Source organism: Staurois parvus, unplaced genomic scaffold, assembly GCF_062004578.1.
Source record: "Staurois parvus isolate SC_StPar_1 unplaced genomic scaffold, SC_StPar_1.0 ptg000215l, whole genome shotgun sequence".
Classification (NCBI taxonomy): domain Eukaryota; kingdom Metazoa; phylum Chordata; class Amphibia; order Anura; family Ranidae; genus Staurois; species Staurois parvus.
The window spans coordinates 1082587-1107341 of record NW_028318011.1 but is presented as its reverse complement, the minus strand read 5'-3'; the positions used below and the strand labels follow the sequence as shown (position 1 = coordinate 1107341).

The following is a 24755-nucleotide window of genomic DNA, read 5'->3' as shown; positions in this document are numbered from 1 at the left end:
TTCCTGTTTATGGTTATAGGGCAAGAAATGAAGTGAAATATCCCCAATGGAACACAGATTGGAAAACTTATTTGGTTTTAAATGGGGATATTCACTCCACATTAGGAACAGTTGGGAGATGCATTTACCAAGCCAGTATGGCAATATAGGGATAATGGATCAAAACTGGTGCAGATAGGATCTGAAGCCAGCTGTGCATGGCCTCCAATCAGCCTGTTTGGTTAAAATGTTACTAAACCCAGGACCCTGCATTCACTATATCTGGTCTCCCACAGTACACAGAACATGGAAATGCAATTATTTTAGTAAATATAAACTGCAAAATACCTTTTCTCATCAGCAGCTAGAGCAGTCTTGTGACTTCAGCTGAGCACTGGTTAAAGCTGGTAGGAGGAGTTTTCATTCTCCTCTCACTGTCCTATGAGCCTGCAGGAACCCTGACCCTGTGTCCAGACATAGCTGATTGGCCCTGTGCTGATCACATGCACCCTCCCAAAGCATAAAAAAACACCTAGCAATACACACTAATACGAGCTTGTGCAGAGTGACTCCTAGAGCTCGGTGCTATCAAAAGATGGATTGGGGACAGTAGCAAAAAGGGCAGGATCAGAGAAGACAGGATCAAACAGCCTTTTTACACGATGCAGAGGATTAACCCCTTAGGTTCCACAGTGAGTATAACGATCATGCTTCACTATATATACAGACTGATTTGACTGTTGTAGGTTTAGTAACATTTTAAGCTTTGAAAATAAAAGATAGAAGCTGAATGGCTGCCACACACAGGCTCCAGTTTTTATGAACCTCCCCCCTCCGTATGATTAACATTGCAGCTAGTTTTTTTTTCCAACCAACAAAATGGCCACTGCATCTTAGCACCGACAATTTCCCCAAGCTTCTCCACCTCCAGCGCGCACTCAGTGTTTCTGGAATGCTGCTCTCTGTTCTAGCAGTTTCTATGACACTGTAAACGTCATCATAGCGCGACCTCAGCTTTTTTTTTTTTTTGTGTACCTTCACCAGAAGAAACTGCTGGCTTAGCCGGAGCAATTACTAGTGAGTGTATAGGCATAGGCCTTCTCACTGTAGTCAAGCTAACAACAACAAAAAAAAAAAAAAGAAAGCGGCGCGAGCCCACCGTGAGGGGAGGCCGCTCACTACAGGCTGTCCCAGAGTGCTGTGCGGTGACGTAGCGGTGACGCTGGGCTATGAGGAAGAGCTGTTAGTGCGGCCTGAGCTGCGCCAGCACCGCCCGAGAGCCGGAGAGCGCCTGACACATGGTGTACCCAGAGCCGGCTCAATAGGACACATCATTCAGGACCCGCTCATATCACTTCCCTCGACTTACTAAGCGGCTGCTCCATCCTCTCCGCCTTCACACAGCCATGTCTGACCCTCCCGCTCCATCCTCCTCCGTCTCCTCAGACTCTCCCAGGATTATTAAAGTCACAGTGAAGACCCCCAAGGAGAAAGAGGAGTTCGCTGTGCCAGAGAACAGCAGCGTCAAAGAGGTGAGAAGGACGGAGAGTACCATCCAGATGTTCACAGCAGTTCCCGAGGAGAAGGAGCCTGAGGTTCACCTCACTGACCCCACATCTGAAATTATACAGCCTTCATGTATAGAGGAAGGCTCCACTTCCTGCTTTATAATAGAGAAGGGATACAAACTCTATCACTGTTTGTACGGCATTGAGACTTTCCTCCACTTCCTGTACTATAGACACAACAGGAAGTGAAAGGAAATAGTGAGGTCACCCCCCCCCTCTTTCACTAATGGTCACCAGAACAAATGGCCCTGTCTAAAGATTACCCTACTATTCCTTTTCTGGTGACAACACAAATTTTGGATTTTCTTTCCCATTGACCATGGTCACCAGAGAATCAGGAAGCATTATTAGTCCTCATGCACACTGGGCATTTAAAAAATGCCGGTAGTGTTAGCTGCATGCTGCATTAAATCCAAGTTGTTGTTGTTTTTAGCGTTGAGCTGTGGTTTTTAGCATTTTTTTTACAAAAAGAAAAATACAATTCTGGGGAAAAAAAATGCTCAAAAACGTTTGCCACGTTTTGTGGCGTTTTACCACGTTTACCAGCGTTAGTGTTTTTACAGCTAAAAAACTCCTAGCAACCCACTAGTACTACTTCTTTTTTTTTTTTTCAGACAAAAAATGCTGATTAAAGCCTATGTGTGCTTGGACACATAGGATAACATGCTGGGGAGTTTACTGGCTGTAGACAAGAACGCCAAAAGCGCACAGTGTGCATGGGGACTTATTGTTATTATTGGTACCTATATAGCACAGTGCTTTACATATATATTGTACATTCACATCAGTCCCTAACCCTCAAGGGGCGTACAGTCTAAGGTCCCTAACTCACATTCATATACATACACATACTAGGGACAATTTAGACCGGTGTCAACCTGCCAGCATGTCTTTGGAGTGTGGGAGGAAAGGCACGCAGGCACAGAGCGAACATGCAAACACCAGGCAGGTGGTGCCATGGTTGGGATTTGAAGCAATGACCCTAGTACTGCCAAGCAGAAGTGCTAGCCACTTAGCCACTGTGCTGCCCTAAAGTGTTAGTAAACCCACAACTGTGCTGCCCTAAAGTGTTACTAAACCCACAACAGTAAAATCAAGCTGTATATACATCAGTCTCCAGTAAAGCATGCTTGTTATACTCACTGTGGAACCTAAGGGGTTAATCCTCTGCATTGTGTAAAAAGGCTGTTTGATCCTGAAATCTCTGCCCCTCCTCTTGTTGAAATGTCCACCTTATACAGACTGAATCTGTAGTCATGTGCACATGCTCAGTTTGGTGTGTATTGCCAGAGGGGGTTTTTTTTTCTTTCTTGAGAGAGTGCATGTGATCAGCACAGGGCCAATTGGCACTGTCCAGACAGAGGGTCAGGACTTTCACATCCTCCTAGAGCAGAAATAAAACTCCTCCTACAAGCTATAACCAGTGCTCTGCTGAAGTCACAAGACTGATCTAACTGCTGATGAGAAAAGGTATTTAGCAGTTTATATTTACTAAAATAATTGCATTTCCATGTTTTGTGTACTGTGGGAGACCAGATATAGTGAATGCAGGCTCCTGGGTTTAGTAACACTTTAAAGTGGTTGTAAACCCTTCCATATACCCAGGAAAGTGACTGGCCTCAGGTGATGCACAGAGATGAAACAAATCCTCCTGCATATGTTGTACCTGTTTATCTGCAGTCTTCTCTAGGTCCGTTCAAAGTATAAAGCTTGTCTGAGTTGTCAGGGAGCTGAAGTTACACTTTGCAGAGCTCAGTGAAGAGAGCGGTGATTGGAAGGAAGGGACAACCCCCTTTCACACCGCACACAGGAACAGAACTGAGGATGTCAATCACAGGCTGTGCGCTAGAGCTCCTTCCCCTGTCACCTTTTTCTCTTGGTGTCAGGAACACTTACAGAAGTGATTCATGCTGATAGCAGAGGAACAAGGCATTAGACAGAATTGAAACTTAGTGCTCTGCATAGAGACAAGTATACACTGTAGAGGGATATGCTATGCTCATATTTCATGTCTGAGGTTTACAACCAGTTTAACGTTTTGCTTTTTCTAGCCAAATCTAACAAAGCTTTGGCTTTACATTTTAAAGTGTTGCTAAACCCACAACAGTAAAATCAGTCTGTATATGCAGTGAAGCATGCTTGTTATACTCGCTGTGGAACCTAAGGGGTTAATCCTCTGCATTGTGTAAAAAGGCTGTTTGATCCTGACTTCTCTGAACCTCCCCTTCTACTGTCCCTGACTCATCTCCTGATAGAACAGAGCCTTGGGGGCAAGCTGCACATGCTCAGTTTGGTGCATATTGCTAGAAAGTTGTGTTGAAAAAAAAAAAAAATAATAATTTTAAGTGCATCCATGCTCACCAGCAAATGCAAACGCAGGTCCAGCATGTATATGTAAATGGTGATCACTCCACACGTGAAGTATCGCTAATAATGTTGGAGTGAGAGCAGTAATTCTACCACCAGACCTCTCTAAACTGTTCACCTGTAAATGCTTTGAAAGGGTCACCTATGGATAATGTACCTTAGTTTATCACCATTCCATGGTGTTTCTGTTCACTAAAAGTGATTAATGTGTATTTTTTGCAAAAGATTTATGTTTGAAAAACCGATACGCAAATATGTTGTGACATAAATAAAACACCCACCATTTTATTCTCTAGGGCCTCTGTTTAAAAAATATACACTATATTGCCAAAAGTATTGGGACACCCCTCCAAATCATTGGATTCAGGTGTTCCAATCCCCTCCATGGCCACAGGTGTATAAAATCAAGTACCTAGTCATGCAGACTGCTTCTACAAACATTTGTGAAAGAATGGGTCGCTCTCAGGAGCTCAGTGAATTCAAGCGTGGTACCGTGATAGGTTGTCCAACTGTGTAATAAGTCCATCCGTGAAATTTCCTTGCCACTAAATATTCCACAGTCAACTGTTAGTGGTATTATAACAAAGTGGAAGCAACTGGGAACAACAGCAACTCGGCAACAAATTTGTAGGCCACGTAAAATGGTGTGTTTTTCAGGGGTTTAGCTTGACCCCTTCGTTCCAATGAAGGGAACTCTTAAGGCTTCAGCATACAGATATATTTTGGACAATTTCATGCTCCCAACTTTGTGGGAACAGTTTGGGGATGGCCCCTTCCTGTTCCAACATAACTGCGTACCAGTGCACAAAGCAAGGTCCATAAAGACATTGAACCCTACGGACTAATGCAGGCCATAGACGGCCATAAACGGCCGATTTTTCTTTTAAAAAACGAAAAATTGGTCGTTCAAGCGGCCGACGTTACCAGCAATGGTAAAAAAAAATCGGTCGATTTTCATCCCGTCTACAGCCGGCAAAAAGTGTCCCTGCAGAGAGCTCTGCTATTTCTTTGACATTTATAGCGGTTGCAACAATGTATCTATTTGTATCCATTTAGGATACAGATGTTTTTATTCGGAAACAAATAGATACAATGTTGCAACCGCTGTAAATGTCAAAGAACTGTCAAAGAAATAGCAGAGCTCTCTGCAGGGACACTTTTTGCAGTACTGGAATCATCTCCTCCTCTCTCCTCCCGATTTGCCCATCATTGCCGCGAGGGCAAAATCGGCCGTTTTTTTTTTTTTTTCCAACTTTACCGATAAAAAAAATCTGCCAAAATACCGAAAAACGGCCGAACAAATAGCCCACTAACGATCCGAAAATCGGCCGGTTTTATTTTCGGCCGAAAAATCGGCCGATTTTCGACCCATCTATGGCCTGCATAAGACTGGGATGTCATTAAAGTTCATGTGCGTATAAAGGCAGGCGTCCCAATACTTTTGGTAATATAGTGTATATGATGTTTGGGGGTACTAAGTATTTTTTTAGTAGTAAAAAATGCAGATTTTACATGTATGAGAGAAGTGTCAGAATTCCTGCTGAACTGGCCGAGATTTGAACCACCTATGGCCGGCTTAAGAGTCCTGTACAACAAGAAATTTACTGGTGTTCTCCTTGGAATATCTCCCACCACTTGCTTGAAAAATAAAAGAAAAACTCCAGACAGTAATAAAGGACAGCTGTCAAGAAGATTTCTATTTTAAAGCAGAAGTATAGGCAAACTTTTTTTCATTTTGGATAGAGGAAACCCCTGAAAGAGATTTTTTTTTTTTTGCCATTTGTGTACTATTGTGGATATTTACCTTCACTTCTTGTCCCATAATCAAATAGGAAGTGAGGGGAAATCCCTGCAAATTAAGGGTATACCTTGGGGACCCCCAGGTCACCAGAACTAGTGTCCCCATTTGAAGATTTCCCCTCTATTACTTTTCTGGGGACAACCCAAAATTTGGTATTTTTTTTACTTTTTCAGTGATAATGGTAAACAGGACAAATAGAGAGGGTGAATCTCCCTAACGGTGTCACAGACAGCAAAAAAAAAACTGTTCTAATCTTTCTCCACTCTATCCAAAACTAAAAAAAAGTTTTGCCTTTAGCTGTACTTTAACTTTCTTCTTTTAGAAATCCTTATTATAAAGTTTGCATTAGTTTACTTTATAAGTTGCCAAGTGTTCTCTGATGTAAATGCTCATCTATTGGAATTACACCTGTTTTATTTTTGGTAATAACAACCAATAATTTTTTTGAATGATATTTGGAAGTAAACCTAGTATGAGATGCATCTTTTCACATTAAGTGCATACCTACAGGTAATCCTTGTGTCAGACCCCAGACCTTCTCACCAAACTCGTGAACGAAGGACTAGCCAATCTAAAACCGCGATGTCACGTGCGTAACAATGCCACGCCCAGCTGCACCCTGCACAACGATTTTCCAGCTAATTGGACCACAGTCGATATACCGGCCTCCTGGGAGCGATTGTTACTGGGTCAGGTTAATTACGCAATTAACCTTTCACACTGCCACCACCTCCTTTTTGTACAGAGAAAGAGGAAACTCGACAATCTCAGCAATAACACTATGATGGTTGAGATAATCGTCTGTATAGTACTGTCATCACCGACAGGTTATACAGAGGGTTAAACAAACACAGTAGCGCTCTTTTAGAGGCAGGAATTTGTAAATTGCATTAACGAGCTATAGAAACAGTTCAGCACTTTCAGAAGGAAGATTTATTACTAAAAGGTCAAAAGGGTGTAATAAAAATATTTACAGAAAAAAGATGTAACCAATATATGTAAATATACAGAGAACAGCACAGCAAAGAGGTAACAGAAAGGAGGTTAAAGGGTTAAAGTATTTGCCAGTCAGCCTTGAGTTTGCAGATCAAGTTTAAGAGCAAAATCGCTGTCTCCCAAGTTGGTTATGATGTTAAATGGGAGAATTCTTCAACTTAACTGACAGCCCATTTTGTAGTTCCCTAGCAGGGGGTGTATCTGAAGTCAAGGACCAATGCCCCATTTAGGGAGGGAAGGTCTGGGCGTAGACCTAAACTAGAGCCAAAATCTCTTATATTTCATATTTTGGCTCATAACTTTTCCTATGCACAAGTGACACTACACCCGCGGGTAGATTACTATGCAGACGCATCTGAGGAACTGGTAGATATGAAATAGATATTTGAAGGGTTGCAGAGATGTAATTTTCTGCTTTCCTAGGTATTCCAGTCAGGAAGTGTGACCTATCAAACTGTTTTTCTTCTCGTGGGCAATCTGAAGATAGGCCTGGTTTTTATGTAAGTCTCTCATGTTCCAAGATATGAGACATAGGGGGAAAAATGGATTTTAAAAGTGTTATCTGGTTCGTGCTCCCCTGGAATGTCTTTGAACTCCTGGGAAGGCTTGCGTTATCTTTTACGATGTGCTAGATTGCACAGCTTTCTTAGACAGCCAGGTGCTCAGCCCAGAGAGGTGGTATTGCTCTGGCCTCCCTGTGACACTTCCAACACCCACACTGACCAGATGTCACTGTGGCTCTCAGAGAGGGAGGGGGAGAATGAGGGGAGACATGGAGAATTCTTAACAAAATGGAGGGCCGCGTCCCTCTCTGTGTGTACGCTTGCTGCATTCACTACCTCTGGGATCCCAGTACTGACCCGGAAAATGCCGCCTTCAGCTTTTTACTCCTGAAGGACCATGATCATCCTTGGTCTGGTATGCTGGATCAGAGATGAGTCATGTAAATCCCGGTGTCTGTGCAGCTTTGTGTTCACATGTCTAACCCAAATACTGCATCCTACTACTGCAGTTACAAAGTTGTAGTCTGAGCCTAGGTAAAGTCACATCACTGGAGCTTAAAGACTGCTTTTTCAAGCCCGTTTACCCTTTTGCGCCGCGTTGACACACGCACATTGTGTTAAGGCAGCTCATCCAAATGAACAGTTTGTGCTACTAGAAATTTACTAGCATTGGTCATGGAATCTATGTGGATGCTGTTCTGTGGCATTAAAAGGGTGGTCATTAATTGGCCACACTACTGGCTGTATTGATGATTGGTCATTAGGCTTATTGAAAAGTGCTATGCCACTCTGCTACTTTCCTTCCCTCTACTCTCCATTCTGAGGCTTATCACACTCTTAGCCTGCTGACTGTCTAGATCTGTGTCACTTCCTAAACATTCAGCTGTATTATGCAACCTAGTTTAGGAGGAGAATACAACAGAACTTAGTGGTTCTACAGGTAATTGTTTTTTCTTAAAATAAAAAAGTTCTACTTGTCTTTTCTGTGCAATGGTATTGCACAGAGCAACTCCTTACCTCCTCCTCTGAGGTCCCCCGCCGGCACTCTCCACTCCTCTCCTGAGTGTGCCCCCATAGCAAGCTGTGTGCTGTGGGGGCACATGCCTGATAGACATACAAAATGGCCCCAAACCTCCTCTTCTGGGGTCCCCCACTGGCGCTCCTGGCTCTTCCTGCTTACTGAGTGCCCCCATAGCAAGCCACCATGGAGGCACTTGTGTGGGCTCGATCCCGAACTGGGCTGTGTGCATCTGTTCAGGCACACAGCCAGGCTCAGCCCACTCTCTGCTCACAGGTTTTGACTGATAGCAGTAGGGGCCAATGGCTCTCGCTGCTCTCAGCCAAGCCTGCGAGAGTGGGAAAAAGGGTTGTTGCAGACGGGCACAACGCTGGATTGGGATCGGGCTCAGGTAAGTATTTAGGGGGTGCGGGGAAGCTACTGTTGAAAGGTATTTTACCTTAAAGTGGATGTAAAGTCCATTTTGTAAGTTGTACCTACAGGTAAGTCTATAGTGAATTTCTGCTAAACTTGCACCATTTAGGAGATATTCACACAGTATGCAGCTGGTGATGTCATCGGTGCATGTGCTCTGAAGGGATGGCACAGTGTGCCAGACCTTCAGAGCTCCATGCCGCAGCCGAGAGCTTCCGAGCACATACGTGGGAGTGATGTCATCATGGCTCCGGACATTCATATTGCCGGAGCCCGCAAATCCGGTGCATACTAGTACATTGTGACCTAAACCTACAGGGGGCCCATAATTTTGTATTTTTGTTTTGGACAGTTTACTACCGCTTTAAGGCAGAGAATGCATTAAGGTAAAAAATCTTTTAGCTGTACAACCACTTTCACTTTGGCTACACATGAACCCTTTGGCCTATTCAAAACTCTAAAACCTCATGCACGCCAAGTTTTTTGCCCGTGTGCATGAGAGCCTGTAATTTTTCTGAGCATGGAAGGTACAGGCGCACCTCTCCTACTCTGTTGCATGCTATCTCCATGAGAGAGGCTGAAAACTGCTGCGGATGGACAGTGCATTAAGTGTTACGAACACTATGCAACTAGGGACAAATGCCCAGAGTGCCGACTTTTTGCATTACTGCGCTAAATGCTTGTAACACTCCAGCTCTGTCCAGCAGCTTTCTGCCTCTCATAAAGTTTTACAGGCTGCTTGAAGTAGGACTCGTGGTGTGCCTGTGCCTGCTGTCCCTATGAAAATGCAGGGATCTCATATGAACACAGGGGCTAAACTCCCACTGTGCATGAGGCCGAAAAGGAAAGGAGTTTGAGCTGACTTTCTACAGTTTATCTCAATGGAACTTTACATGACTACGAGCAAAAAAAGAATAGGTTCGTATACTAATCATTTTGTAGTACCAAAAAAAGGAAAGGTAGCAAAACATTATTTTTGTTTTTTTACAGTAAATGAAAGTAAAATTATTAAATAATACTAGTGTTTATTTGTACTTGCTGCAGCAGATGCTTTACTGCTTTACCATGTTTTATGGGACCAGTTTATATGCAAATAAAAATAACTTCTAAAGGTTCTTTAATTTTAAAGGTTCGTTTTATTTATTTTTTTGTAAAATAACAAACATGTCTATACTTACCCACTGTGTGCAGTGGTTTTGCACAGAGCAGCCTGGATCCTCCTCCCCCTCAGGCTCTCCTGGCTCCTCTTGTCTGTCGGGTGCCCCCACAGCAAACAGCTTGCTATGGGGGCACCTGCTTCTCCGTGTGTCCATTCACACATGGAGCTGCAACTTGGCCCCGCCCCCTTTTTCGTTGACTGGCTTTGAGTGGCAGCAGCGGGGGCCAATGGCTCCCGTTTGGTGTCTCAGCCAGTGAGGAGGCAGAGACCCGGGACAGCTGAGGCTGTTTTCACATCGCTGGATCACAATGAGGCTCAGGTAAGTATTGAGGGGGCTGGGGGCACTGCTGCACACAGAAGGTTTTCTACCTTCATGCATAGAATGTATGAAGGTAAAAAACCTTCAACCTTTACAACCACTTTAAAGTGGTTGTAAAGGCTCCAGAATTTTTACCTTCATGCATTGTATGCATGTATAGTTAACTGCACAAGACCAAATGTTAAAGGCCTACGTCTGTCTGCACATGTATGCCAGCAGTCATAGGAGTTCAGATGCCTGTTCAGTATAACAACTCCTGAAATGCGTTCAGAGGCATTGTATAAACTGCAGTTATGGCTTTCTCTCTTGTCTGTTAAGAAAATCTATGGTCATGGCATATACTTTTTACATTTTATAACATTAGCATTGTAATAATAAAAAAAATAGTTATTTGTGACAATCCAGCATACGTTTAATTGAAAAATCTCCTTTCATGTTGTGAGTTCTACATGCCTGGTGGGCATCTCTTTTCCACATCTGGATTCCCTGCATGTTTTGCAGCTCCTCCTTTGCTGTTAACTTTCAATTTGTAAGAACTACATATCCCATGGTACCTTACTGTCTTCAAACAGTGATTTATTTTCTGACTTCACCTCTTGAAACTCCTCCTCTCAGCACCTCTGTAGTTCAGAAGGCAGGCTCTGTGAAATGTGTGCAGAGGTGCACAGTTTATATCACCCGATGCCCGGGACATGTAGTACCAGGCACCGGGCAGGTTTTTGGTTTTTTTTTTTGTTTTGTTTAGCCCTGCTGTGGGCAAGCAGCATGTTTCCATTGTGTCTTTTTTTTTTTTGGCCCCGTACCCCTCATGTATCCCAGGCTCCGCTTGCCTATCTGTGGGCCTGGGATCAGTATAGTGCGTTTTGGAAGGGGGGGGGGGGTCGAGGAGCTGAGCATACACGTCTGCTCTCCTCCCTTTCTTGTCCTGACTGTGATGTGTATGATGTCACTTCCAGGTCACCTCTGTCACTTTCCCCGACTAGAAATGTATTGCAATGCAATCTGCATTGCAATACATCCAGAGGAGACGTGCAGGGTCTTTTAGACCCTGGATGCCTCAAAGAGAATATGTCACCAAAAAATAATTACATTTTTTTTCTTTTTATTTCAGTTACACCCATGCTTACAAAATCCCTGCCAGAAAATTTTTAGGCCCTCACACATATTGAATGTAAGTGCACATATTGGGGTGCCTACGCATCAAAAGTCAATTGAGATGCACGTTGTATATCACCACGCATTCCTGGACTGAGAGCACCAGACTTCCTCTGTAACACTAAACTGATGACCTACAGGGGGCTTTAACTACTTCTGCGCCACCCTATAGCAGAAATACTGCTACAGGGTGGCACGGGCGTGCAAAATCGTGTATAAACGTGATTTTGCAGTTCCGGGTAAGGGGCGAGCATGCAGCCTCAGCTGTCAATCACCGGGTCCCGGCAGGTGATTCTCCGCCGGCAGCCAGTGATCTCCGAGGATTTCCGAAGGGGGAGAGACCTGTTTGTAAACAATACAGATCTCTCCCCTGTCAGCTCTTGCTTACAGTGAAACACACAGCCCCCATAGTAAAATGGCACACAGTTAACCCTTTGATCACCCCACATGTTAATTCCTTCCTGCCCAGTGCCATTAGTACAGTGTCAGTGCTTTTTATTAGCACTGATCACTGTATTGGTGTCCTTGGGAATGTCAGTGACACCAAGTCAGTTCCCCCTAGTGTCTGAATGCCCGCCGCAGTGCTGCTATAAGTCGCTGATCACCACCATTACTAGTACAAAAAAAATCCAGTGTATATATACCGCCTTTTGTAAATGCTATAACTGTCATGTACACCAATTAATTTACACGTATTGGGATTTTTTTTTTTTTCAGCAAAGACATGTAGCAGAATACATTTTGTCCTAAATTTATGAAGAAATCAGATTTTTTAATTTTTTTTTTTTTTACATGACGTTTAATAGGAAAAAGTCAAAAATATAGTGTTTTGGTTTTTTTTTTCTTTGTTTTTTTTTTTCATTTGGTTGCAGCATTGCATGACCGCACAATTGTCAGTTAAAGTAATGCAGCGTCGTATTGCAAAAAATGTCCTGGTCAAGTAGGAGGGGTAAATCCTCTGGAGGGAAAGTGGTTAAAAGTGTCATCTTTAGAAAATATAGGATACTAAAGTTTGTCGCCATTTCAGAAGCGCACGCAAATTTAAGGTTTGACATGTTGGATATTTATTTACTCTGTGCAACCTCATCTTTTATATTATACCAGTGGGTAATTTATTGCCTATGTATGCCCTAAAATGAACTCAAGTGTGGTTTTTTTTGTCCTGAAATTTCGTGGTAATATCGTGTGACACATAAAATTGGAACTACCGCTATTTTATTCTCTAGGGCAGGGGTCTCCGAACTCTCTAAACAAAGGGCCGGTTTACTGTCCTTCAGACTTTAGGAGGGCCCAGTGGGAGTAGAGAATGTCCCAGCGTCAGTAGGAGTAAAAAAAAATGGCATAGTGCTTGTAGACAGTGGAAGGAGGAATAGTGTCAAGTCATTGTTATTAGTTGGAGGAACAGTGCCCCATCATTGGTATTAGTGGGAGGAATATTGCGCCATCATTGGTATTAGTGGGAGGAATATTGCCCCATCATTGGTATTAGTGGGAGGAATACTGCCCCATCATTGGTATTAGTTGGATGAACAGTGCCCCATCATTGGTATTAGTTGGATGAACAGTGCCCCATCATTGATATTACTAGGAGAAATAGTGCCCCATCATTGGTGACAGTGGGAGCAATAGTGCCCCATCATTGGTATTAGTTGGGGCAACAGTGCCCCAGCATTGGTATTAGTTGGGGCAACAGTGCCCCAGCATTGGTATTAGTTGGGGCAACAGTGCCCCATCATTGGTATTAGTTGGGGCAACAGTGCCCCATCATTGGTATTAGTTGGGGCAACAGTGCCCCATCATTGGTATTAGTTGGGGCAACAGTGCCCCATCATTGGTATTAGTTGGGGCAACAGTGCCCCATCATTGGTATTAGTTGGGGCAACAGTGCCCCATCATTGGTATTAGTTGGGGCAACAGTGCCCCATCATTGGTATTAGTTGGGGCAACAGTGCCCCATCATTGGTATTAGTTGGGGCAACAGTGCCCCATCATTGGTATTAGTTGGGGCAACAGTGCCCCATCATTGGTATTAGTTGGGGCAACAGTGCCCCATCATTGGTATTAGTTGGGGCAACAGTGCCCCATCATTGGTATTAGTTGGGGCAACAGTGCCCCATCATTGGTATTAGTTGGGGCAACAGTGCCCCATCATTGGTATTAGTTGGGGCAACAGTGCCCCATCATTGGTATTAGTTGGGGCAACAGTGCCCCATCATTGGTATTAGTTGGGGCAACAGTGCCCCATCATTGGTGACAGTGGGATTCATAGTGCACCATCATTGGTGACAGTGGGATTCATAGTGCACCATCATTGGTGACAGTGGGATGCATTGTGCACCATCATTGGTGACAGTGGGATTCATAGTGCACCATCATTGGTATCAGAGGAAGGAATTGTTCCCCATCCTTGGTATTTATTGGAGGAATAGTACCTAATTGTTTATATCAGTGGGAGGAATTGAGCCCCATTATTGGTGTCAATGGAAGGAAAAATGCCCCATAGTTGGTGCAAGTGGAAGAAATAGTACCCTGAGGGCTGAATAGAGGCAAGCAAAGGGCCGCAGTTTGGAGACCACTGCTCTAGGGTGTCTGCTTCCAGAAAATATGTTTTGGTGGTTTTGTGTAATCTTCAGTTAAAGGATAAGTTCACTTTTGGGAACATGTTACACCCGTTTTTGGGCTGGAACATGTGACAAACTCCTGGGGCGGCTTGGCAATCCGAGCCCTCTGTGTGACAGCAGTATGGGGAGAAGTTCCCTGTACTAGCTGTCACTTTTTGAAAAGAGTACAGCTGTGCAGGGCTCCACCCACATGTCCACGTCTTCCATTCACAGAATTCTGTGAATGAATCAACTATGAGCACTGACATGAGTGCTCTGGTAGTTCATTGATTCTTCCTGTCAGTGTGAAACTACCTGCCTGTACGATGTACAGACAGACAGATCACACTGACAGTCTGCAGGAGTTCTGCATGGCACCAGCGATCTGCTGATCATTGGTGCAATACTTTTGAAAAAAAAAAGCATTTTTTTTTTTTTACCTGCAAAAAAGATGTGCATTTTTATTTTTTAAAACTTCTTAACTTGTCCTTTTAACGGAGTGGGCACTGGAGCTTGACTTGCTTCTTAGCATGCACTTGTACTGAGCACTCAAGTGTTCTGTGTGCAAGGGTAACCTGAAGGAATAAAATGGGGTTGGCAAATGCGCTTCTGTTGAGCATTAAGAGAGCCCAGCACTACACTTTCCTGACAAGCACCCAATCGCTGCTCATTACACTGCAAGGTCCCTCACCTCCCTGCTAGTCTCTGGGTGCGGTGCTGGAGACAGGCAGGTAGGTGAAGAGGAGATAAACATTGCAGTGTTAAAAACATGAAAAGTTTAAGTCGCCATAAAGCACCTTTTTCCTTTTAAAAGCCCCAGACATTCCTAAAAGCACCTCAAATTTAAATACGGTTTTGGTTAGAATTTATTTTATTTTTTTATTAGGACAAGTAAATTGTCATGAGGGACATGTAGACTTGGACCCCAATTTAGTCCCTTGGACAAGTAGTTTTTTAAAAACAACTTCCACACCCCTGGACTGTGACACAGCAGTGCCTACTCGCTGGAATATGTGTCACAGAATTCAAGGAAGTGTGTGTGTGAGATCTTCACAAAGTAAGTTTACAAACCTCCAGATCATTCAGATTAATAGGAGAGAGCTAGAAGGAGTTGAAATACAAAGAACGTACAATTTTATATTTTAAACATACAGGTGAAACTCGAAAAATTAGAATATCGTGCAAAAGTTAATTTATTTCAGTAATGCAACTTAAAAGGTGAAACTAATATATGAGATAGACTAATTACATGCAAAGCAAGATAGTTCATAATTGTGATGATTATGGCTTACAGCTCATGAAAACCCCAAATCCACAATCTCAGAAAATTAGAATATTGTGAAAAGGTGCAATATTCTAGGTTCAAAGTGTCCCACTCTAATCCACTAATTAAGCCATAGCACCTGCAAAGGGTTCCTGAGCCTTTAAATGGTCTCTCAGTCTGGTTCAATAGGAATCACAATCATAGGAAAGACTGCAGACCTGACAGTTGTGCAGAAAACCATCATTGACACCCTCCATAAGGAGGGAAAGCCTCAAAAGGTAATTGCAAAAGAAGTTGGATGTTCCCAAAGTGCTGTATCAAAGCACATTAATAGAAAGTTATGTGGAAGGGAAAAGTGTGGAAGAAAAAGGTGCACAAGCAGCAGGGATGACCGTAGCCTGGAGAGGATTGTCAGGAAAAGGCCATTCAAAAGTGTTGGGGACTTTCACAAGGAGTGGACTGAGGCTGGAGTCAGTGCATCAAGAGCCACCACACACAGACGGATCCTGGACATGGGCTTCAAATGTCGAATTCCTCTTGTCAAGACGCTCCTGAACAACAAACAACGTCAGAAGCGTCTTACCTGGGCTAAAGAAAAACAGACCTGGTCTGTTGCGCAGTGGTCCAAAGTCCTCTTTTCTGATGAGAGCAACTTTTGCATCTCATTTGGAAACCAAGGACCCAGAGTATGGAGGAAGAATGGAGAGGCACACACTGCAAGATGCTTGAAGTCCAGTGTGAAGTTTCCACAGTCTGTGTTGATTTGGGGAGCCATGTCATCTGCTGGTGTTGGTCCACTGTGCTTCATTAAGTCCAGGGTCAACGCAGCCGTCTACCAGGAGATTTTGGAGCACTTCATGCTTCCTTCTGCAGACGAGCTTTATGGGGATGCTGACTTAATTTTCCAGCAGGACTTGGCACCTGCCCACACTGCCAAAAGCACCAAAACCTGATTCAATGACCGTGGGATTACTGTGCTTGATTGGCCAGCAAACTCACATGAGACATGAGACCGAACAATGCAGAAGAGCTGAAGGCCGCTATTGAAGCATCCTGGTCTTCCATAACACCTCAGCAGTGCCACAGGCAGAGAGCTTCCATGCCACGCCGCATTGAGGCAGTAATTGCTGCAAAAGGGGCCCAAACCAAGTACTGAGTACATATGCATGCTTATACTTTTCACAGGTCCGATATTGTTCTATGTACAATCCTTGTTTTATTGATTGCATGTAATATTCTAATTTTCTGAGATTGTGGATTTGGGGTTTTCTTGAGCTGTAAGCCATAATCATCACAATTATGACAAAACACGGCTTGAACTATCTTGCTTTGCATGTAATGAGTCTATCTCATATATTAGTTTCACCTTTTAAGTTGCATTACTGAAATAAATGAACTTTTGCACGATGTTCTAATTTTTCGAGTTTCACATGTAGATGCACTTTATGTATTGGTTTTACCAATCTCATGCATTTCTTTTAATTTATAGTGTATCCGCAGTATACCCAAAACCTGTTTTCCTTCATTTTCTGTTCTGTTTACCCTCACTTTCTTTTCTGTTCTTGGGACAACATTTTACTAGACAGGAAGTGAGGGAAGAATTGGTGACCTGGAAATGGCAGCAGTAAAAAGCCTACAGAGGATCTAACATTCCCCTACTTTAAAAAAAATAAATTAATTTATTTTGAGATTTGTCCTCGCTTTTCTTTTCATCAAACATAAAAATTAAGGAATCTCTCTGGTATACCCTCCAATAGAAGTTAAACCTGACAGTGGCTCTTATCCTTCCCCACTCAATCCAAAAATGTTTTGGTTATAGATGCACAATAACACTAGGAATGTTAGATTTGCAGACTCAGTAGGTTGGTATGGAGAATATTGATCTGGATTATCCCATATGAACTACTTTAGTGAACACAGGAAGTAAACACACTGATGTTTTTAAACTGTTAAGAGTGAAACAGCAGTTCTTGTAGATGTAATGCACCCCTTAACCTTTCTAGCCTACATTCTCATCTGCGATTTAGGCTGGTGCAAATTGCAGCTGCAGGAATCTTCTGATTCCTGCTGTGAGTGGCTAGATGCAGCCATGTCCCTGTTCAGTACAATGACAGGTTGCCAGTGGCTGCAGCTATTCGCGACTGTCCTCACAGCCAGCAATTACTTTTTTAGTTTTGTATAGCGTAGGGAGTTATGAAAAAACTATATCAGGTGTTCTTTTAAAGTCTGTACGCTGTTGTCGAAATTTACCTTCAAGTCTTGTTCCAAAGAGGCAATAGATGTGCGGGGAAACCCTCTTTAGACAGCTGTCCCCATTGGTAGATTCCCCCCTGTTCCTATGATAGGTGTAAATTTGGGATTTTCCAACACTGTCTGTCCATTAAAAATAGAGAGAACGAATCTCCATTTAGGGCACAGACAGCAATAAAAATGAATGGCCATGCTCATCTCTCTGCTCCCTTCTTGAAGATCTGTGCTGTGGATGTCAGCAGAATAGTATTTCAGTGATATTAAGTTCCATTTTACCTTTGCAACACAGTAGTAGATCAAGGTATATAGTTACCATTTTGTTTTTAGTTACAACATTAAAGCAGGTATGTTTGCTTTTCAGTTCAAGGAGGACATATCAAAACGCTTCAAATCCAGCACGGACCAGCTTGTGTTGATATTTGCTGGAAAGATCTTAAAGGACCAAGACACACTCAGTCAGCATGGTATCCACGATGGACTCACTGTCCATCTTGTCATTAAAACGCAGAATAGGTACGTTGTTATACCACCTTGTATTTTTCTGTTTTTAGTTCCACTGAAAAACTTCACTTAACCTGAATTGTTTTATATTTCTGCTATTTATATAGGTCACAAGCTGCTGCTCCCGCTGCTGCTTCTTCTGCTGCTGCTACTACTCAACCCAGTAGCCCCAGCAGTCCAGCGTCCACTTCTACAACTTCCAGTAGCACATCTACCAGCTCATCCACCACAAATACTCCTTTTGGTTTAGGTAAGTTGACAGGAGACCTGTCATGGGAAAAATGCACAGGCTGTAATTTCTGACCTCTCCTGGGAATGGTAAATCCATGGCTATCAAAATTCACCTGACCGTTTAATATTTGCTGAGTTACACATGCAAAGCAATTCTAGAACTCGGGGGTTCTGACTTTTTCATCCATTTTATTAGCTGCACTTTTGTTCCAAGGCTGGGACTCAGAAAAATTAAAGCAAAACCCAGCCAGAAAATACCTGTTGATATGCCAGAAAGTCAGATCTTTTTTTTCCTTTCTGGACTGACAACACATTAATTTTTCTGGACTGAAACCTCAGGAATGGTTTCCTCCCTGCGCAGTTATATTTTGTTACACTTCTGAATCCCTCCCATTCTGTACACCTCAACAACATAGAGAATAAATGTTCTGTAGTCTTAAATAAGAAAACTGGTAGGACTCCTTAAGATGAAACCGAAAGTGTGCAGAGTACACATGAATTTCTTACATGATCAACAGCTATGTTTTTATAATTTGATTGAGCAGCTATAAGAAATGCTTGCAATAGTGTATCTAACAGACATAAAAGGCACACATAAGAGAAGTTCATTGTTGGGGTTCATATACACTTCATTCTTAACCCCTCACAGGATCACAGCTGTTTTTTCTTTTTTTTTTTTTTTTTTTTTTTTAAGGTGTGGTAGTTTGCATAAGAATTGGTCTTTGAGATCATGTTCAAATTCGCACTGAACACTTTTCTGCATGCAGCTCTTGTGGTGTTGGGGCAGTCAGACCGTTCATCCAGCAAGCTGCATTAGAAGGGAATGACAAGCAGTGTCCTGATTCTTTAGAGAGGCAAAGTGTCACCAGCATATCACAAGCTCAGTTCAGAGCCATTTATTAGATAAATACATAAAAAGAAAACAACGTTTTGGAGCCTATAGAAGCCTCTTCATCAAGCAGGTAGTCACACTAGTAATGCATCCTATGTATAGTGAAATGCGACAAATGGAGAGCCACCCCTCCACATCTATTATTTAACACCCCCAAACTGTACAAACGATTAACTTAGCATAACCCATGCGATCAAATGTCCCAATACGTCTCCCAGTGCAGAGTCCACGCAAGTGAAATAGTACATATAGAGTCATAGGGCAGCATTTCTCAACCAGGGTGCCCAGACTTCTTTAGGGGTGCCTTGGGAAACTGCCCAAAAATTGTATGCAAGCCAGTAGGTGGATCAGTCCTGTCTTTTAGTACACAAAGCCACAGGCTTTAATTTTGCACTTTTATGACCTTCTAGCTGCCTGCATCCTAACAAACAATGACATCAGTTGGTAAGGATGATGTGGGGTGCATGCACATCATCCTTGTTTGCCCCTCAACCTCCGCACTGGAGTCACATTAGCAGAGTGAGGGAGAGATTCAGAGTGACACACTGGAATACTAGTTGGTACCAGTGTGCAAAGGTGTATTTGCTTTGGAAGAGTAAATCACCTCTAACGTTGGGTGTACTGGATGTGTGTAGAATAGTTTTTTACATTTTAGAATGGGGTGCATTAAGATTGTGCAGAAGTTTAAAGGAAGCCTTGAGATTATCCATAGTTTTAAAGGGTACCTTGGCTGAAAAAAAGTTGAGATACCCTGTCATAGGGAATACCGCAAAATTAACAAATATATGCCAATAGCATTAAGAGGATTGTTCCTGTTGGGCCTGTTAGCAGTTGTTTGGTATTGCCCACCCCTCATGGGAATCTTCTCCATGCTCTTGAGACTGTGCTGGGAGACACAGCAAACCTTCTAGCAGTGGCATGTATTGATGTGCCATCCTGGAGGAGTTGGACTGCCTTTGCAACCTCTGTAGGGTCCAGGTTTCACCTCATGCTACCAGTAGTGACACTGACCCTAGCCAAATGCAAAACTAGTGGAAAAACAGTCAGAAAAGATGAGTAGGGAAAAAAATGTCAGTTGCCTCCACCTGTAAAACCATTCCTGTTTTGGGATTTGTCTCATTGTTGCCCATCTAGTGCACCTGTTGTTAATTTCATTAATACCAAAGCAGGTGAAACTGATTAACAACCCCCTCTGTTACTTAACTGACCAGATCAATACCCCAGGAGTTTAATTGACTTGCTGCTATACTCTTATTAAAAAGTGTTCCTTTAAGTGTGTGTTTAGGTCCATATATATTTGGACACAGGCACAGTTTTCATACTTTTGGCTCTGATGCCACCAGAATAAATTAAAACGAAACAATCCAAATGAACTTAAAGTGCAGACTTTAAGCTTTAATTCAAGGTGTTGAACATAAATATCAAGTACATATTTTAGGAACCATTTTTATACACAGTCCCTCCATTTTCAGGGGCTCAAATGTAATTGGACAAATGAATATAATCATAAATAAAATGTTCATTTTTAATATTTTGTTCCGAATCCTTTACTGGCAATGACTGCCTGAAGTTTGGAACCCATGGACATTACCAAAGACTGGGTTTCCTCCTTTGTGATGCTTTCCCAGGCTCTAACTGCAGCTGTCTTCAGTTGTTATATGTTTGTGGGTCTTTCTGCCTTTTAGTTTTGCCTTCAGCAAGTGAAATGCATGCTCAGTGGGGTTGAGATCAGGTGATTGACTCAACCATTACAGAATATGCCACTTCGTTTCCTTCAAAAGATCCTAGGTTGCTTTTGCAGTGTGTTTTGGATCATTGTCCATCTGTACTGTAAAGTGCCGTCCAATCAACTTTGCTGCATTTGGCTGAATTTGGGCTGGCAGTATATCTCTAAACACTGCAGAATTCATCCGGCTGCTTCTGTCACATAATCTGTTAGCACCAATGGCCCAGTGCCACTGGAAGCCATGCATGCCCATGCCATTGCACTGCCTCCACCATGTTTTACAGCTGATGTGTGCTGTGGATCTTGAGCTGTTCTAAGCCTTCTCCAGACTTTTTCTTCCCGTCATTCTGGTACAGATTAATCTTAGTTTCATCCGTCCAAAGAATGCTTTTCCAGAACTGGTCTGGATTTTTTAGATTTTTTTGGCAAAGTCTAATCGGGCTTTTCTATTCTTCATGCTTATGAATGGTTTTTGCCTTGTGGTGAACCCTCTGTATTTGCTCTCGTGAAGTCTTCTCTTGATTGTAGACTTTGACAATGACACGCCCACCTCCTGGAGAGTGTCCTTCACTTGTCTGGATGTTGTGAATGGGTTTTTCTCTACCAGAGAGACGGTTCTGCGATCATCCACCACAATTGTCTTCTGTAGACGTCTATGCCCTTTTATGTTGCTGAGCTCACCAGTGCGTTCTTTCCTCAGAATGTACCAAACTGTTAATTTGACCACTCCTACTGTTGCTGCTATCTCTCTGATGGATTTGTTGCATTCTTGAAGCCTTACAATGGCCTGTTTCACTTGCATGGACAGCTCCTTTGAACGCATGATGTAGGTTCACAGCAATAGATTCCAAATGCAAATACCACACTTAGAATCAACTCCAGACCTTTTACCTGCTTAGTTGATGAAGAAATAATGGAGTAGCCCACACCTGGCCATGAAACGGCTTTTGATTCAATTGTCCAATTACTTTTGGTCCCTTGAAAAGGAGGGATGGCTGCTCTTAAGAGCTGTAATTTCTAAACCCTTCCTTCAGTTTTGATGTACAAACCCTCAAATTAAACCTGAGAGTGTGCACTTTCAGTCCATATCCATTATGTAACTACAGCTTGAATATGTTCTGGTAAATACCTGAAAAAACTATAATTGTGGCCAAAGTTATATGGACCGAACTGTATGTGTGTGTGTGTGTGTGTATATATATATATATATATATATATATATATATATATATATATATATATATATATATATATATATATATATATATATATATATAAAATATTTTCTTGTTTTACAGTTGCAAGAAAAAGTATGTGAACCCCTTGGGATTACGTGGAGTTTTGCATGAATTGGGCATAAAATGTGCTCTGAACGTCATCTAAGTCACAACAATAGAAGAACACAGTCTGCTGAACATAATACTACACAAACATTAGATGTTGCCATGGTTTAATTGCACATAACATGTAAACATTCACAGTGCAGGGAGGAAAAAGTACGTGAACCTTTGGACTTAATAACTGGTTGAGCCTCCTTTGGCAGCAATAACCTAAACCAAACGTTTCCTGTAGTTGCAGATCAGACCTGCACAATGATCTGGAGTAATTTTGGACCACTCCTCTTCACAAAACTGTTTCAGTGTAGCAATATTCTTGGGATGTCTGGTGTGAATCGCTCTCTTAAGGTCATGCCACAGCATTTCAATTGGGTTGAGGTCAGGACTCTGACTGGGCCACTCCAGAAGACGTATTCTGTGCTGTTGCAGCCATTGTTTTGTAGAATTACGTGTATGCTTTGGGTCATTGTCCTGTTGCATCACCCATCCTCTGCGGAGCTTGAGTTGGCGGACAGATGGTCGTACATTTTCCTGCAAAATGTCTTGATAAATTCTGGAATTCATTTTCCCATCAATGACAACAATCCGTCCAGGCCCTGTGGCAGCAAAGCAGCCCCAAACCATGATGCTCCCTTCGTCATGTTTTACAGTGGGGATGAGGTTTTGATGTTGGTATGCTGTGCCTTTTTTTTTCTCCACACATAGTGTTGTGTGTTCTTCCCAAACAACTCAGTCTTGGTTTCATCTGTCCACAGTATATTTTGCCAGTAGTGCTGTGGAACATCCAGGTGCTCTTTTGCAAACTTCAAAAGTGCTGCAATATTCTTTTTGGACAGCAATGGCTTCCTCCATGGTGTCCTCCCATGTACTGAATTCTTGTTTAATGTTTTCCTTATTGTAGATGTGTCAACAAAAATGTTAGCTTGTGCCAGAGATTTCTGTAGGTCTTTAGCTGACACTCTGGGATTCTTCTTTACCTCGTGCAGCATTCTGGGCTGTGCTCTTGCAGTAATTTTTACAGGATGACCACGCCTAGGGAGAGTAGCAACAGTGCTAAACTTTCTCCATTTGTAGGCAGTCTGTTTTACCGTGGACACATGAACTTTTGGAGATACTTTTGGAGATACTTTTGTAACCCTTTTCCAGCTTCATGCAAGTCAACAATTCTTGATCGTAGGTCTTCTGAGAGCTCTTTCCTGCGAGGCATGGTTCACATCAGACAGTGCTTTTTGAAACCAGTAAACCCAAAACAGGTGTGTGTTTTTTTAAGGGCAGGACAGCTGTCGGCAACACATCCAATATCATCACACTGATTGGAGTCAAGGTTGGCTCACTCCTGGCTCCAATTAGCTCTGGGAGAAGTCATTAAGCTAGGGCCTCACATACTTTTTCCTCCCTGCACTGTGAAGTTTTACATGTTATGTGCAATTAAACCATGGCAACATCTAATGTTTGTGTAGTATTATGTAGTATTATGTTCAGCAGACTGTATTCTTCTATTGTTGTGACTTAGATGACGTTCAGAGCACATTTTATGCCCAATTCATGCAAAACTCCACGTAATCCCAAGGGGTTCATATACTTTTTCTTGCAACTGTACCAACATGGGAATTTGTTATGGTTCCCTGTTACAATTTTTCTTATTTCCTGACAGGTAAAACATTGTCCCCAAAACAGAGGGGGGATATCTAATGGTGCTTATTGATGGTAGTGAAACCAGGAGTTCTAATACTTCCCCACTGTATCCGAAACCTAAAATAAATGTTTTGGCAGACACGTATAGATACGTTAAATGTGGTCACTGCATTAGATATCCAGGATTTTTTATTTTCCTTTAGTAATCCTGTTAGTAACCGACTACCTAACCTAGGGTGACATTCTCACAAACTGTGCTGTATCAGTAGAGATGCAGAGTTTTCATCCAAGGACCGAATGTGTATTAGGACTACAGAATTCCCCCTTTTCCTTATCTCCATAACATTGGGAAGGTTTTCTGTAGCCTTCAAACATAACTGGCTGGGAATAATGCTGACTGATACATCATCAGAGGTAGGGAGCACAGGAAGTGTCCTGCTCGAACATTTTCTGTCAGGATCAACAGTTTGTTTTTTTTTTTATTTCTATTTTTTTTTTCGTTGATCAGATTCATATAACACTTTCAGTTGTATATTCAGCAGTCTAAAAGGGACTAATTAAAATAAACTTGTTGGGGTTCACATATAAGTGTAAGTGTTTATTATGTTTTATACTGAAGTGGTTAATGAACTCTTTGCTTTCTGTTTTCCAGGGGGCCTTGGTGGTCTGGCTGGGCTTAGTAGTTTGGGCATGAATGCAACAAATTTCTCTGAGCTACAGAGCCAGATGCAGAGACAACTTATGTCAAACCCAGAGATGATGGTTCAAATCATGGAAAACCCATTTGTACAGAGCATGCTGTCAAACCCTGACTTGATGCGGCAACTAATTATGGCCAATCCACAAATGCAGCAATTAATCCAGAGAAATCCTGAAATAAGTCACATGCTTAATAATCCCGACATAATGCGACAAGTATGTTCTTTTTGTTTTCTTTTATGCAAGACAAAGCTGTCTTTTCATTAGATTTTTCCCATGTCCTTACTGCAGATATATTCGTGTTCACGTAAAGCTGCAGAAAAAGTGTCAGATTTCTGATG

General features: G+C 42.4%; 1 protein-coding gene across 1 annotated transcript in view; it reads left to right on the top strand.

The window, feature by feature from the left end:
* Positions 1–1038: 1038 nt before the first annotated feature.
* The window catches only part of UBQLN1 (ubiquilin 1), a 46255-nt gene continuing 22538 nt past the window's right edge, over positions 1039–24755 (top strand). Inside the window, exons 1-4 of the mRNA XM_089679018.1 lie at positions 1039–1511; positions 17755–17906; positions 18002–18144; positions 24368–24630. Of these exons, the coding sequence (XP_089535144.1) occupies positions 1386–1511; positions 17755–17906; positions 18002–18144; positions 24368–24630 (684 nt within the window). The 5' untranslated portion in view covers positions 1039–1385. The remainder of the gene's footprint in view (positions 1512–17754; positions 17907–18001; positions 18145–24367; positions 24631–24755) is intronic.